General features: G+C 45.8%; 1 protein-coding gene across 5 annotated transcripts in view; it reads right to left on the minus strand.

Moving 5' to 3' along the window:
* Positions 1-373: 373 nt before the first annotated feature.
* Positions 374-17,555, minus strand: part of PPP6R2 (protein phosphatase 6 regulatory subunit 2) — a 355,372-nt gene continuing 338,190 nt past the window's right edge. For 4 of the 5 annotated variants that reach the window (XM_063926667.1, XM_063926669.1, XM_063926668.1 and 1 more), the window contains 2 exons: positions 4,151-4,309; positions 374-2,974 (listed from right to left, as the gene is read on the minus strand). In XM_063926667.1, coding sequence (XP_063782737.1) covers positions 2,923-2,974; positions 4,151-4,309 — 211 coding nt within the window. In that variant the 3' untranslated portion in view covers positions 374-2,922. Of the gene's footprint in view, positions 2,975-4,146; positions 4,310-17,555 lie in introns of those variants that run through there. The other variant, XM_063926670.1, reaches the window with a different exon arrangement.

Genomic DNA, 17,555 nt, shown 5'->3' on the forward strand with positions numbered 1-17,555 from the left:
ATACTCGGCATTGTTGCATATCACAAACCATAAAAAAGCGCTGGACAATCTATTTTTATTTAAATCCATTGGAAGTGATATTACTCATATTTCAAGAGAAAGTTATTAATGGTTCATTACATTTTTAGCGTATAAAATCCAAGATATAAGGTGTATTAGGTATATATTGGAATCAAGTAATATATCCTCTATTACTAGACCCATTGGTAATATATTGATTGATTTTTTATATATATATTTTTATTTTTATGTGATGCTGGCCGGCATCTAGTAGTATATGTGTTTATATGTATTTTTAAGAGATTAATTTTATGTGATAATAAATATCCATATCAGAGTGAATTGCGCAGTCCCAGTTTTGTGTTTTTTTTGTAGTTCTATATTAAGGTTTAAAACCAAAGACCCTTTTGGGATTGCTGCATTCATCTGTAGTCAATCAAAGCGCCAGGTGTGTGTTTTTTGGTTCTTTAATTGTTATTTTGGGGGCGTGGTTGAGCCTGTGATGGAGTCTCCGTACACAATTGTAAAGGATATGGCAGCTTACTTGCTACCGACATTCTGATAGCTGCTTTACTAAATAGGCAATGACTGAGCCTTGCTATGCGCAAATACACTGTGAGAACTATTTGGGGGCAATTTAAATCAGAGCAATGTTGGGTCGTGATGAGTGTGACCTCGCCTATACAGTAGTCCAATATCCCTCATTTTACTGCACACCACCATGGGCGTGCAAGGTAAATTGTGCAAAGTGCTTCAGGTACTAACGTTCCCAGCACAACACTCTGGATTGAATTGCCCCTTTGACTCATACACAGGCAGGATGCGTGAAGGTGATGACAGCTCAAATGACTATCAACTTTTTGACTCTATTATGACCCCAGTAGTACACATTAACAAACTCTGCATTTAAGAGACTAGTTCACTAAACCTCAGCAACCAATCAGCTGCTGTCTATCGTACAATATATATATTAAAAGCAAGTGTTGTATTGGTTACTATTGTTTTGTGCAAATTCCGCTCCTAGATTCAGCATTAGTAAACAAGTCTTAATAGGTGAGAGGAGCATCAGCTGTCTGTGATGGGCTGGGGAGAGAATATGTTACCAAGACTTTAGTGGGATTGTCAGGTTACCCCTGAACAGTGTATTTTATGGTCATGGTTCTACTCTATGCCTATTTAAGGAATAGTCTCTGAATGTATCTGCAATTATGTAGTGAAGGCTCACAATAGTCTGTTTCTCCCATCATACCTTCCTTTGTAAAAACCTCTAGAGACGTATTGTTTTATTCCAGCTAAATGTGGATTTTATATGCTTCTAATGCAAAGTACTGACCAAAGAGAAATAGCAAATGATACATGTGCATTTAAAAGAAAAAAACAAAATTCAAGTAAAAACAAGCTATTTAAAAATGTCAAAAAAAATTAAAAGATAAGCAACACAAAACCAAACCACAATACCACATGGGGCTGCAGAGCTAAGGCGGCATATGGCGTAAGTTGATTTTAAGGGTGGCATTCTTAAAAATATGCATTTTAACATAGCCTGGAAATAAAAAAAAATAAAAAAGTGCATTGTTTAATAACCATTAAACACTATTTACAACAAAATGTAAAACAATAATTGTGCTTTCAAAGCCCAAATAGTTAAAAACAAAAATGAGAGGCCCTCACAAAAATAAAAAACACAACATACACTATAAAATAAGAAATGTGAATTAGATCACATAACTTCTTCAGCAAAAATAAATATGCCAAAAATGTTGTATTTTAATACTATTTTAGACTTCTGTAAAAAATACTCTGTTGTAAATAATGATATTCCATTAGACTTTGTTTTTAAGAATGCCCCCTATGTGTTGCATTACACATTATAACCTACTCTATATTTCTGGCCTATGTCTGAGGGTTTCCAAGGTAAAGGGAAAATATGACAAACACCACAGAGAAAGCTGGAGAGGCATGGAATAACTGCAATAGCAGGGGTCAGAGGTTAAGAACATCCTACAGATGGAAGAGTCACTAAAAATCCCTACTTTCCTTAGGGCCATTTAATGAGGAAGGGACTTCCTTGTACCAGACATTCCCCTTTATAATGTGCACTGGGTGTTTCTCTTACACACAGTAACATGAGACAGAGAAACTTAACATACTGCAGGTGCATTGGGCTGAGAGTAGTGCAGGATGTATTACTCAGTGAGAAGGTCATTTCTGATTGAGGAAGAGCTGGAAAGGTTGTCATGGATCTTGCTTAGTATGGACTGAATCTTACCTGATAAATACAAAGCATACCTAACAGAGGTCATTATTCATGAAATGCGGTTCTTTTACATACTGAACTAAAATGCTGTCCTTTTTCTTTATCAAAGGTGCTTGAATAGGAACATAAGGTAAAGTGCATGGAAACAAGTAAGACTGTCACCCGTCTGTACCAGCAATGTACAGTGTTCCTGCCACACACTGGACCTGCTTGCGGTTTAAAGGACTTCTCCACACTGCTGGGAAGAGATCACATCTGCAAGTAGGTAGAAGCATGTAAGAGTATCTGCCAACAAAATGTGGAGGATTATTGCTAAAAATAATAAGTAGCGTTGAAGAAACTGCAGACAGGAAGTCGCTAGTATCTATGCTGGTTTCCAGCTGTCCTGTGCATCTTTCCGCTGCAGAGAGATAGGTATGACGACAGAAGAATATGGAAGAAACTGCATAAGCACGGGGCAGTATTCCTTTCCGAGTGTTTACTTAGTGCTAGATTTCCAAGTTGTCATCTTAGACTAATCAAGCTTCTGCATCTTCCACTTTTCCTGTAAGTACTTTCTCTTAATTGGCATAAGGTTCCCCAAACAAATTAGAGGTGTCTGCGTCTGCAGTAACGTCCATGGCAGTGAGAGGAGTGCCTCACACCAGTTTGGAGTTTCAGTTGTGTCATGCCGGCCCATTTAATGTGGTTTCATTATTTAAGACAAGCTCTCCATGACTGTAAAACAAAACAATGCTACATAAATAATAAACTATACACAGCAAAACACTGAATATCTCACTTTGAAGGCCAACACTACAGGGATTGCTAATGGGCCCAGAGGTGGGGAAGGAGCCAGCAATGTTGGGTCATTTCCATCACTCTGAGGCCCCTGCAATGCTCTGAGTCCTCTTCTGATCAGACCACACACTGCTCTTCTGAGAGCAGAGCTGACAGCCTGACTTGATAGTTCAGCATTGTTAAGCCCTTCCAAACGTTTGGTATGAGCCCAGTGGTGTGCATAATAAAAGTAGTAAAACATACAATACAGAAATCTGCCCAGCATTTGCACTATACAGGGTGGGCTTCAAGTGTGGAAACACCCTTAGAAAAAGGAAACAGATGCAGAATTTCATAAAAACAACAATAGTGTTCTTCGTTTGAACGTATCTCTATTCATTCTCGATTTTTAACAAAGTTTACAGAATATGTTCGAAGTGCTAGCCACCTTGTTGTAGTGTTACGGCTATTCTCGTTTCCACACTTATAGACCTCTCTGTATTTGGAGATACAGCCATCTTAAAATCCACTGACAGCGATTCATAGCTAATACAACTACATTTTGGATTGAGAACTCGACAAGAACCTTGCTTATAAGCCGGATAACAGCTAGGACACGCATTTGTTTACATTGACTTGATCTTTTACTGGCAAAAGCAGTAATACACACTCCTGCAGTTTGTAGAAATAGAGGCTATTTGTCACTGCTCTAACTGGGGCACAAATGCAGGCTTATGGATTTTACGAGTAAGAGGAATGTTATGGCTAATTAGCCTATTGTGTGTTTTCCTTGCATTTTATTGACGGTTATATTTATTTAATACATCTTATTAGGCACATTTACAGTATTACATACTTTTATATTTTCAAGTTGACATAGTGTAGGCTGTTACTACGTTGTTACTCCAAGGGTCCCTATTTTGTCTTTCTGAAGGGACCTGCACATGTGCAATGGAGCCTCATTTAGGCTCACTGCGCACGTGCTGGCCCCTGCATATGCTTAGAAGAACAGAGCAAGGGCCTACTGATAAGATGGGCAGCATTGCCGGCACCCCATCAAACATCCTGGGCACCCCCTCACTCAATATGATACTTCCGCTACTGGCATCATTTACCTATGGATCTCATACTTACCTTTTGTCTCTACAAGAGCCTTGTGTGCTTGTGGTACATGCTGCAGCTGAACTCTGGTCTTGTGGTGCATCCTCAGTGCTGATGTTGCAGGGATGGTTTTCCTTTGTACATTTGTCATCAGCAATATTCAACTGATCAATTACTAGGCCATCAGGATTGCTGTGGAAGAGAAGGCACCGATATTAAACTCTTGTAACTAAGAGGCTGCTTCTATTTATTACACCTAAATACACATATTTAAATGCATACCAAAACAACTTTGTGTACATATAATAACTATTCTATTCATACTCATTTCTGTGCAAAATACAATTTCCTGCGAATGTGCTTGATAATTGTAACAACTCATATCCATGCAATAGCAAGTATATACATATGTGCATATATTATAATTAATACACAGAGGAAAACTGATGTACAAACCACCTGTACTCGATAAAAGCACTGTAACACACAAGGACAGAAATCTAATTTTTTGCTTCCTCACAATGGTTACAATTAATAGTGAACACAATAAAAAAAAAGAAGTGTAGGCTACACAAATTCATTTGGAGTTACACAGCACTTTAAGATACTAGAGGTTACTTTAAAAATGACAACATAATCAACAAGAAAATTCTAATGCATATGTAAGCAATGTAAACCTGCAGCTTATTAAATTAACTCTTCAAATGCTTGTACAAATTTATGTGCAGTAAAGTAGAGTAAATCACATACTGTATGAGGCATGCCAAATGCAAAGATTTAGGGGGACATGTACTAAGCAGTGAAAAGGTGGAGAAGTGAGCCAGTGGAGAAGTTGCCCCATCAACCAATCAGCATTGACATAACATTTATAATTTGCATAATATAAAAGTACAAAGCAGCTGATTGGTTGCCATGGGCAACTTGTCCACTGGCTCACCTCTCCATTTTTATCACTGCTTAGTACATGTCTCCCTTAGTCACAATGACGGCGCAAGACATTGATCAATTTAGTCTTAAAAACCCCTTTAATTGAAATCATTCAAGTTCTATATAGCAGTGAAACAGATAACTTGGGTGTATAAAGTACATAGAGGACAATTAGCTGCTGCTCCTGATGAAAGCATGACCCCCATGCAAAGCAGTGCATAGAAAGTGCAGGGTGTCGGGCATGCAATGCAAACAGTCTACCACCCTGAAAACATACAGGACACTTCAGACACCTGCTAGGAGGAGGGAGAATCTCAGGGGCTGGACTCTTCAAATGTCAATAAGGTACAGGTATGAGTGTATAGATATACAGATGTGTTCCTCATGCACTACTGGTGCAGTAACGCCAAACAGCCCATCCCGGCGCGCCAGGTCCCTTGCGACTTGACATGCACCGATTGTCTTTTTCACTCAAACGTATGTCTTAGTCGCAATGAGAAGCTATAAAAACACTTGACAAAACTGCACTGATTAATTTGATATGCGATACTTGTACATCTGTGTGCGAATGTATCCGAATCTATATACAAAGTGCTATGATGCAGCGGCTGCTGCTCATTTCTCACTGCTTCATCTGAAACTGTACATGTTTAAAACTAATTCCTGTTCGGTCACAGTGTTTCACTGCGTCTGCAGTGGGGGTGAGGGAGGTGCTTTGTGCGGCTCACTCACGCCACATGGTGTATCGAGGCAAGATGTATGAGAACACATCTATAGAATCCCAATATCTCCTCTTATAAAAAGACAGCTGTGCACTGCTTAATAGTCTGTACATACCGACTGGTGCCAGATTAGCAACCAATAATTTCAATAGTTACACATATAGATAGCATGAGTAGAAATAATTGTCCATTACAGCCAAAAGATTATGGTAAAAATAAACTTCAGGATCAAGTTTTACATTTCTCCAATTTCCAAAGTTGGTAACATTAATTTGCATCCATCCCAATACTAGTCTCCCGTATCCAAAATCCCAAAATATGAAATATTGCGAAAATACATAATTTTTTAAACTAGACTAAGATTGCATTTTATTTTACCTTTGCATTCTAATCGTTCAATGTACACACACTTTGTTTCAAGCCCAAAATGATTAAAAACACTGTATAAAATTCTCTTCAGGCTATGTGTATAAGGTGCATATGAAACAGAAATGCATTTCATGTTTAAGCTTTGGTCCCAACCAAAAAATATCTCTTACTTTTGGTCCCAATCATCTCAGATATGGGAGAATCAACCTATATAGTGTATTAAGGTTTACCCATACTTTATCTCCCTCTCTTTTCAGCATTTAAAAGTATGTCCTCTAATCCTATACAATAAAAAGCTAACACTGCTCCTCACCACTATGGGGGGCATTCAAGTGTTTTGCACGCTGGTTGCCACTAGATGCCGCCCAACAAGCAATTCAAGTGTTGCTCTGTTCAGGCGTGCACAGCCACTGACACTGACATTATTATTATGTTGTTCCGTCATTTTCATTGGCCTGTAATTACTACTAAATAAACCCACATCCCCACATTGATCCAATAAAACCTCTGACTACAATACACAATACTCTGCTCTTCCAATCACTACTATAGGAAACCTAAAGCAAAGAAAACTACTGTTAAAGATCTCAATGTGAATGACCACTGACCAAATATTCTCTGTAAAGTGCTGCGGAATATGTGTGCGCTATATAAATAACTGGTAGTAATAATAATAAGATTTTAAACCTACCGGTAAATCTTTTTCTCCTAGTCCGTAGAGGATGCTGGGGACTCCGTAAGGACCATGGGTTATAGACGGGCTCCGCTGGAGACATGGGCACTATAAAGAACTTTAGATGGGTGTGCACTGGCTCCTCCCTCTATGCCCCTCCTCCAGACCTCAGTTAGAGAAACTGTGCCCAGAGGAGACGGACAGTACGAGGAAATTATTTTTGTTAATCTAAGGGCAAGATTCATACCAGCCCACACCATCCACACCGTATAACCTGGAATATACGCAACCAGTTTACAGTATGAACAAAACAGTACCAGCCAATGACTGATCTTAACTGTAACATAACCCTTATGTAAGCAACAACTATATACAAGTCATGCAGAAATATGTCCACACTGGGACGGGCGCCCAGCATCCTCTACGGACTAGGAGAAAAAGATTTACCGGTAGGTTTAAAATCTTATTTTCTCTTATGTCCTAGAGGATGCTGGGGACTCCGTAAGGACCATGGGGATTATACCAAAGCACCAAAACGGGCGGGAGAGTGCGGATGACTCTGCAGCACCGATTAAGCAAACATGAGGTCCTCATCAGCCAGGGTATCAAACTTGTAGAATTTTGCAAAAGTGTTTGAACCCGACCAAGTAGCCGCTCGGCAAAGCTGTTAAGCCGAGACACCTCGGGCAGCCGCCCAAGAAGAGCCCACCTTCCTAGTGGAATGGGCCTTTACCGAATTTGGTAACGGCAATCCAGCCGTAGAATGAGCCTGCTGAATCGTGTTACAGATCCAGCGAGCAATAGTCTGCTTAGAAGCAGGGGCGCCAACCTTGTTGGCTGCATACAGGACAAACAGTGCCTCTGTTTTCCTAATCCGAGCCGTCCTGGCTACGTAAATTTTCAAGGCCCTGACTACATCAAGGGACTTGGAATCCTCCAAGTCCCCCGTAGCCACAGGCACCACAATAGGTTGGTTCATATGAAATGATGACACCACCTTAGGCAAAAATTGAGGACGAGTCCTCAACTCAGCTCTATCCACATGGAAAATGAGATAGGGGCCCTTATGAGACAAGACCGCCAATTCGGACACCCACCTAGCAGATGCCAAGGCCAACAACATGACCACCTTCCAAGTGAGAAATTTTAATTCAACTGTTTGAAGAGGCTCAAACCAGTGAGATTTTAGGAACTGTAACACCACGTTAAGGTCCCATGGTGCCACTGGGGGCACAAAAGGAAGCTGGATGTGTAGCACTCCCTTTACAAAAGTCTGGACTTCTGGGAGAGAAGCCAATTCCTTCTGGAAGAATATAGATAGGCCAGAAATCTGTACCTTAATGGAGCCTAACTTTAGGCCCATATCCACTCCTGTCTGTAGAAAGTGGAGAAAACGGCCCAAGTGGAAATCAACCGTAGGAGCATTCTTGGCTTCACACCAAGATACATATTTCCTCCAAATACGGTGATAATGTTTCGCCGTCACCTCCTTCCTAGCCTTTATCAGAGTAGGGATGACTTCCTCCGGAACACCTTTCCCAGCTAGGATTCCGTGTTCAACCGCCATGCCGTCAAACGTAACCGCGGTAAGTCTTGGAGCCCGCAGGGCCCCTGCTGCAACAGGTCCTCCCTGAGAGGAAGAGGCCATGGATCTTCTGTGAGCATCTCCTGAAGATCTGAATACCAGGCCCTTCGAGGCCAATCTGGAACAATGAGTATTGTCTGCACTCTTTTACGTCTTATGATTCTCAATATTTTTGAGATGAGAGGAAGAGGAGGGAACACATATACCGACTGAAACACCCATGGTGTCACCAGGGTGTCCACCGCTACTGCCTGAGGGTCCCTTGACCTGGCACAATACCTCCGAAGCTTCTTGTTGAGGCGTGACGCCATCATGTCTATTTGAGGAAGTCCCCAGAGACCCGTTATCTCTGCAAAGACTTGTTATCTCTGCAAAAACTTCTTGATGAAGTCCCCACTCTCCTGGATGGAGATCGTGTCTGCTGAGGAAGTCCGCTTCCCAGTTGTCCACTCCCGGAATGAATACCGCTGACAGAGCGCTTACGTGATTTTCTGCCCAGCGCAGAATCCTGGTGGCTTCCACCATTGCCACTCTGCTCCTTGTCCCGCCTTGGCGGTTTACATGAGCCACGGCTGTGACGTTGTCGGATTGAATCAGAACCGGTAGGTCGCGAAGGCCGTTGTATATGGCCCTTAATTCCAGTATGTTGATGTGTAGACAAGCCTATTGGCTTGACCATAGTCCCTGAAAATTCATTCCCTGTGTGACTGCTCCCCATCCTCGGAAGCTCGCGTCCGTGGTCACCAGAACCCAGTCTTGAATGCCGAACCTGCGACCCTCTAGAAGGTGAGCACTCTGCAGCCACCACAGGAGAGACACCCTGGCCATGGGGGACAGGCTTATTTTCTGATGTATTTGAAGATGGGACCCGGACCACTTGTCCAGAAGGTCCCACTGAAAAATCCTTGCATGAAACCTGCCGAAGGGGATGGCCTCGTAGGTCGCCACCATCTTCCCCAGTACTCGAGTGCATTGATGTACTGACGCTCTCTTCGGTTTTAACAGGTCTCTGACCATGTTCTGGAGTTCCTGGGCTTTTTCCATCGGGAGAAAAACCCTCTTTTGTTCTGTGTCCAGAATCATGCCTAAGAACGACAGCCGAGTCGTAGGAACCAACTGTGACTTTGGTAGATTTAGAATCCAGCCATGCTGTTGTAGCACTCTCAGGGAGAGCGACACGCTTTTCTGCAACTGTTCCTTTGATCTCGCTTTTTTCAGGAGATCGTCCAAGTACGGGATAATTGTGACTCCTTGCCTGCGCAGGAGCACCATCATTTCCGCCATTATCTTGGTGAAAACCCTCGGGGCCGTGGAAAGCCCAAACAGCAACGTCTGAAACTGGTAATGACAGTCCTGTACAGCGAATCTCAGGTATGCCTGATGAGGAGGATATATGGGGACGTGAAGGTATGCATCCTTTATGTCTAGTGACACCATAAAATCCCCCCCTTCCAGGCTGGAGATAACCGCCCTGAGCGATTCCATCTTGAACTTGAACCTTTTTAAGTACAGTTTTAGGGATTTTAAATTTAGAATGGGTCTGACCGAGCCATCTGGTTTCGGGACCACAAACAGGGTTGAATAGTACCCCTTTCCCTGTTGAATCAGGGGAACCTTGATAATTACTTGCTGTTGACACAGCTTTTGAATTGCCGCTAAAACTATCTCCCTCTCTGGGGGAGAAGCTGGTAAAGCCGATTTGAAGAATCGGCGAGGAGGCACGTCTTCGAATTCCAGCTTGTAGCCTTGGGATACAATTTCCATCGCCCAAGGATCCACGTTCGACTGAACCCAGACGTGGCTGAAAAGTCGAAGACGTGCCCCCACCGGCGCGGACTCCCTCAGTGGAGCCCCAGCGTCATGCGGTGGATTTAGTAGAGGCCGGGGAGGACTTCTGCTCCTGGGAACTAGCCGAAGCAGGCATTCTTTTCCCTCTACCCTTACCTCTGGCGAGGAAGGAAGAGCCACGACCCCTACTGGACCTATGCGACCGAAAGGACTGCATTTGATACTGTGGTGTTTTCTTTTGCTGTATGGGAACATATGGCAAAAAGGTAGATTTACCCACGGTAGCTGTGGAAACCAGGTCCGTGAGACCTTCCCCAAATAAAACCTCACCCTTGTAATGCAAAACTTCCATATGCCTTTTTGAGTCGGCATCACCTGTCCATTGGCGGGTCCACAGTGCTCGCCTAGCAGAAAACGCCATGGCGTTGGCTCTCGAACCTAGCAGCCCAACGTCTCTCTGAGCGTCTCTCATATATATGACTGTGTCTTTAATGTGACCTAAGGTCAATAAAATGGTATTCCTATCTAGGGTATCAATATCAGCTGACAAGGTATCTGTCCAAGCTGCTACAGCGCTACAAACCCAAGCCGATGCTATTGCCGGTCTGAGTAAGGCACCCGTATGTGTATATATTGAATTTAAAGTCGTTTCCTGTCTGCGATCAGCAGGATCCTTGAGGGCTGCCGTGTCTGGAGACGGTAGTGCCACCTTCTTGGATAAGCGTGTTAAAGCCTTGTCCACCCTGGACAAGGATTCCCACCGTAAACTGTCCTGTGCAGGGAAAGGTTACGCCATAAGAATTCTTTTGGGAATCTGCAGTTTCTTGTCTGGAGATTCCCAAGCCTTTTCAAATAACGCATTCAGCTCATGAGATGGGGGAAACGTTACCTCAGGTTTCTTTTCCTTAAACATGTGTACCCTCGTGTCAGGGACAGAGGGGTCATCTGTGATATGCAAAACATCTTTTATTGCAATAATCATATAATGAATGCTTTTGGCCATCCTTGGGTGTAACCTCGTATCATCGTAGTCGACACTGGAGTTAGAATCCGTGTCGGTATCAGTGTCTGCTATTTGGGATAGGGGACGTTTTTGAGACCCTGAAGGGCCCTGTGACACCGTCAAAGCCATTGATTGACTCCCTGTATTATCCCTGGACTCTGCTTTGTCTAATCTCTTATGTAACAAGGTCACATTTGCATTTAAAACATTCCACATGTCCAACCAATCAGGTGTCGGCGTTGCCGACGGAGACACCACAATCATCTGCTCCACCTCCTCCTTAGATGAGCCTTCCGCTTCAGACATGCCGACACATGCGTACCGACACCCCCACACACACAGGGATATATTTATATGGAGACAGTTCACCAATAAGGCCTTTTGGAGAGACAGAGAGATAGTATGCCAGCACACACCCAGCGCCAACTGACACTGGAAATTCCCAGATAAACAGCGCTTTTATATAATTTTATGTATATATCTATACACTCACTGCGCCTTACAAGTGCCCCCCTCTTTTTTGCCCTGTGTCACCGTGTTCAGCAGGGGAGAGTCCGGGGAGCCAGCTTCTCTGCAGTGTGCTGTGGAGAAAATGGCACTGGTTAGTGCTGTGGGATCAAGCTCCGCCCCCTCAGCGGCGCGCTTCGGTCCCGCTCAATTTTTTAATACTGGCGGGGGATTTAATATATATTGCCTCCTTAGCCTATATATGTCTGTTAGCCAGTCCTAGAGGTTTATTATTGCTGCCCAGGGCGCTCCCCCTGCGCCCTGCACCCATCTGTGCCTGTGGTGTGTGCTGTGTGTGGGAGCAATGGCGTGCAGCGTTACCGCTGCGCGTTACCTCAGAGAAGATCTGAAGTCTTCTGCCGCCTTTGAAGTCTTCTTTCTTCTTATACTCACCCGGCTTCTATCTTCCAGCTCTGTGAGGAGGATGGCGGCGAGGCTCCGGGATGAACGGCGAGGGTGAGACCTGCATTCCGACCCTCTGGTGCTAATGGTGTCCAGTAGCCTAAGAAGCAGAGCCTATCACTTAAGTAGGTCTGCTTCTCTCTCCTCAGTCCCACGATGCAGGGAGTCTGTTGCCAGCAGTGCTCCCTGAAAATAAAAAACCTAACAAAATTATTTTTCAGAGAAACTCAGGAGAGCTCCCTGTAATGCACCCAGTCTCCTCTGGGCACAGGATCTGACTGAGGTCTGGAGGAGGGGCACAGAGGGAGGAGCCAGTGCACACCCATCTAAAGTTCTTTATAGTGCCCATGTCTCCTGCGGAGCCCGTCTATACCCCATGGTCCTTACAGAGTCCCCAGCATCCTCTAGGACGTAAGAGAAAATAAATAATAATCTCATGGTGACATTCACAAACACCTAGACTGGAGTTGTATGTTTCACTCAATGGCACTGAATCCCAATCTTGTTTTTAAAGTTCTGCAAACCAATACCCACCAAAAGCAGGGTTTCTGGATTATAGAGAGAATGCACCGTACAGTCTCCCTGATAACAACTGTTTTTCACTAAGGAAAAAAATGGTTATTGAAGTAAACTGCAGGTGCCAGAAAGGAGAGGTGTATGTTATGCTGCCTCAGATAAAGGAGGCACTTCTAGAGATAAATAGTGAATTCATTCAGAATTTCATTTAGAAGAGAAGCATATTTATGATGTGGGATGTTCAGGAAATATTCTGCTCTTTGTGACTCGGGAAAGAGAGGGTGCAGAGATGAGAGAGAGAGGAAAAATAAGATTTTACTCACCGGTAAATCTATTTCTCGTAGTCCGTAGTGGATGCTGGGGACTCCGTAAGGACCATGGGGAATAGACGGGCTCCGCAGGAGACATGGGCACTTTAAGAAAGAATTTGGATTCTGGTGTGCTCTGGCTCCTCCCTCTATGCCCCTCCTCCAGACCTCCGTTAAGGAAACTGTGCCCGGAAGAGCTGACATTACAAGGAAAGGATTTTGGAATCCAGGGTAAGACTCATACCAGCCACACCAATCACACCGTATAACTTGTGATAACATACCCAGTTAACAGTATGAACAATCAACAAAGCACCAACCACGGATGCCAACATAACATAACCCTTTATTAAGCAATAACTACCGTATATACTCGAGTATAAGCCGACTTTTTCAGCACTTTTTTTTGTGCTGAAAAAGCCACCTCGGCTTATACTCGAGTCAGTGCAGGCAGAGCAGTGTGAAGGAGGGACATGGAGCGCACAGCGCGCGGCGCTCCTGTGTCCCTCCTGCATCTCCGGCGGCAGCAGCGGCGGTTCTATTACAGGAAATACCCGTTCGTGACCTCTGATCACGAACCGGCACTTCCTATAATAGACCCGCCGCGGCCGCCGAAGATGCAGGAGGGACACAGGAGAGCCGCGCACGCTGTGTGCTTCGTGTCCCTCCAGAAGACAGCGCGGGATCGACGGAGGGGTAAGTAACAGCACTGTGGGGCATACCTGGCACTTGGGGAGGGAACGTATCTGGCAGCACTGTGGGGGCATATCTGGCAGCACTGTGGGGGCATATCTGGCAGCACTGTGGGGGCATAACTGGCAGCACTGTGGGGGCATAACTGGCAGCACTGTGGGGGCATATCTGGCAGCACTGTGGGGGCATATCTGGCAGCACTGTGGGGGCATATCTGGCAGCACTGTGGGGGCATATCTGGCAGCACTGTGGGGGCATATCTGGCAGCACTGTGGGGGCATATCTGGCAGCACTGTGGGGGCATATCTGGCAGCACTGTGGGGGCATATCTGGCAGCACTGTGGGGGCATAACTGGCAGCACTGTGGGGGCATATCTGGCAGCACTGTGGGGGCATATCTGGCAGCACTGTGGGGGCATAACTGGCAGCACTGTGGGGGCATATCTGGCAGCACTGTGGGGGCATATCTGGCAGCACTGTGGGGGCATATCTGGCACTATGAGGGCATATCTGGCACTGAGGGCTGTGTACGGCTAGAGCTGCATTTCCCACCCTAGGCTTATACTCGAGTCAATAAGTTTTCCCAGGTTTTTGTGGTAGAATTAGGTGCCTCGGCTCATATTCGGGTCGACTTATACTCGAGTATATACGGTATATACACGTATTGCAGAAAGTCCGCACTTGGGACGGGCGCCCAGCATCCACTACGGACTACGAGAAATAGATTTACCGGTGAGTAAAATCGTATTTTCTCTAACGTCCTAGTGGATGCTGGGGACTCCGTAAGGACCATGGGGATTATACCAAAGCTCCCAAACGGGCGGGAGAGTGCGGATGACTCTGCAGCCCGAATGGGCAAACACAAGGTCCTCCTCAGCCAGGGTATCAAACTTGTAGAATTTTGCAAAAGTGTTTGAACCCGACCAAGTAGCTGCTCGGCAAAGCTGTAATGCCGAGACCCCTCGGGCAGCCGCCCAAGAAGAGCCCACTTTCTTTGTGGAATGGGCTTTTATCGATTTCGGATGCGGCAATCCAGCCGCAGAATGAGCCTGCTGAATCGTGTTACAGATCCAGCGAGCAATAGTTTGCTTTGAAGCAGGAGCACCCAGCTTGTTGGATGCATACAGGATAAACAGCGAGTCAGTTTTCCTGACTCCAGCCGTTCTGGCCACATAAATCTTCAAAGCCCTGACTACATCAAGCAACTTGGAATCCTCCAAGTCACCAGTAGCCGTAGGCACCACAATAGGTTGGTTCAAATGAAAAGATGACACCACCTTCGGCAGAAATTGTGGACGAGTCCGCAATTCTGCCCTGTCCACATGGAAAACCAGATAGGGGCTTTTACATGACAAAGCCGCCAATTCTGACACACGCCTAGCCGAAGCTAAGGCCAATAGCATGACCACCTTCCATGTGAGATACTTTAGCTCCACGGTCTTAAGTGGATCAAACCAGTGGGATTTCAGGAAACCCAACACCACGTTGAGATCCCAAGGTGCCACTGGTGGCACAAAAGGGGGCTGAATATGCAGCACTCCCTTAACAAACGTCTGAACCTCAGGAAGAGAAGCCAGTTCTTTTTGAAAAAAAATGGATAGGGCCGTAATCTGGACCTTTATGGACCCCAACTTCAAGCCCATAGTCACTCCCGACTGTAGGAAGTGCAGGAACCGGCCCAGCTGGAATTCCTCTGTAGGGGCCTTCCTGGCCTCACACCAGGCAACATATTTTCGCCATATACGGTGATAGTGTTTTGCTGTCACGTCCTTCCTAGCCTTTATTAGCGTAGGAATAACTTCATCCCGAATGCCTTTTTCCGCTAGGATCCGGTGTTCAACCGCCATGCCGTCAAACGCAGCCGCGGTAAGTCTTGGAACAGACAGGGCCCCTGTTGCAACAGGTCCTGTCTGAGAGGCAGAGGCCATGGGTCCTCTGTGAGCATTTCTTGCAGTTCCGGGTACCAAGTCCTTCTTGGCCAATCCGGGACAATGAGTATTGTTCTCACTCCTCTTTTTCTTACGATTCTCAGCACCTTGGGTATGAGAGGAAGAGGAGGAAATACATAGACCGACTGGAACACCCACGGTGCGTCCACAGCTATCGCCTGAGGGTCCCTTGACCTGGCGCAATACCTTTTTAGCTTTTTGTTGAGGCGGGATGCCATCATGTCCACCTATGGCAGTTCCCATCGATTTGTAATCTGCGTGAAGACTTCTTGATTAAGTCCCCACTCTCCCGGGTGGAGGTCGTGCCTGCTGAGGAAGTCTGCTTCCCAGTTGTCCACTTCCGGAATGAACACTGCTGACAGTGCTTGCACGTGATTCTCCGCCCAACGAAGAATCCTGGTGGCTTCCGCCATCGCCACTCTGCTTCTTGTGCCGCCCTGGCGGTTTACATGAGCCACTGCGGTGATGTTGTCTGACTGAATCAGCACCGGTTGGTTGCGAAGCAGAGGCTCCGCTTGACTCAGGGCGTTGTATATGGCCCTTAGTTCCAGGATATTTATGTGCAGACAAGCCCCCTGACTTGACCACAACCCTTGGAAGTTTCTTCCCTGAGTGACTGCCCCCCATCCTCGGAGGCTCGCATCCGTGGTCACCAGGACCCAGTCCTGTATGCCGAACCTGCGGCCCTCGAGAAAGTGAGCACTCTGCAGCCACCACAGAAGAGACACCCTGGCCCTGGGGGACAGGGTTATCAGCCGATGCATCTGAAGATGCGATCCGGACCACTTGTCCAACAGATCCCACTGAAAGATCCTCGCATGGAACCTGCCTAAGGGAATGGCTTCGTATGATGCCACCATCTTTCCCAGGACTCGCGTGCAGTGATGCACCGACACCTGTTTCGGTTTTAAGAGGTCTCTGACTAGAGTCACGAGCTCCTGAGCCTTCTCCGCCGGGAGAAACACCTTTTCCTGGTCTGTGTACAGAATCATGCCCAGAAAGGGCAGACGCGTCGTAGGAATCAGCTGCGATTTTGGGATATTCAGAATCCAGCCGTGCTGTTGCAACACTTCCTAAGAGTGTGCTACGCTGATCAGCAACTGCTCTCTGGACCTCGCCTTTATGGGGAGATCGTCCAAGTATGGGATAATTGTGACTCCTTGCTTTCTCAGGAGCACCATCATTTCTGCCATTACCTTGGTAAATATTCTCGGTGCCGTGGAGAGCCCAAACGGCAACATCTGGAATTGGTAATGACAGTCCTGTACCACAAATCTGAGGTACTCCTGATGAGGTGGATAAATGGGGACATGCAAGTAAGCATCCTTTATGTCCAGAGACACCATAAAATCCCCCTCTTCCAGGCTTGCAATGACCGCTCTGAGCGATTCCATTTTGAACTTGAATCTTTTCAGATAAATGTTCAGGGACTTTAAATTCAATATGGGTCTGACCGAACCGTCCGGTTTCGGTACCACAAACATTGTGGAATAGTATCCCCTTCCCTGTTGAAGGAGGGGAACCTTTACCACCACCTGCTGGAGATATAACTTGTGAATTGCCGCTAACACTACCTCCCTTTCCATGGGGGAAGCTGGCAGGGCCGATATGAGGTAACGGTGAGGGGGCATCACTTTGAATTCAAGCTTGTATCCCTGAGACACAATCTGTATAGCCCAGGGATCCACCTGTGAGCGAACCCACTGGTGGCTGAAATTTCGGAGACGCGCCCCCACCGCTCCTGGCTCCACCTGTGGAGCCCCAGCGTCATGCGCTGGATTTAGTGGAAGCCGGGGAGGACTTCTGTTCCTGGGAACTAGCTGTATGGTGCAGCTTCTTTCCTCTACCCCTGCCTCTGGCAAGAAAGGATGCACCTCTGACTTTCTTGCTTTTTTGTGATCGAAAGGACTGCATTTGGTAATACGGTGCTTTCTTAGGCTGTGAGGGAATATATGGCAAAAAAATTTGACTTCCCAGCCGTAGCTGTGGAAACTAG

Source organism: Pseudophryne corroboree, chromosome 6, assembly GCF_028390025.1.
Source record: "Pseudophryne corroboree isolate aPseCor3 chromosome 6, aPseCor3.hap2, whole genome shotgun sequence".
Classification (NCBI taxonomy): domain Eukaryota; kingdom Metazoa; phylum Chordata; class Amphibia; order Anura; family Myobatrachidae; genus Pseudophryne; species Pseudophryne corroboree.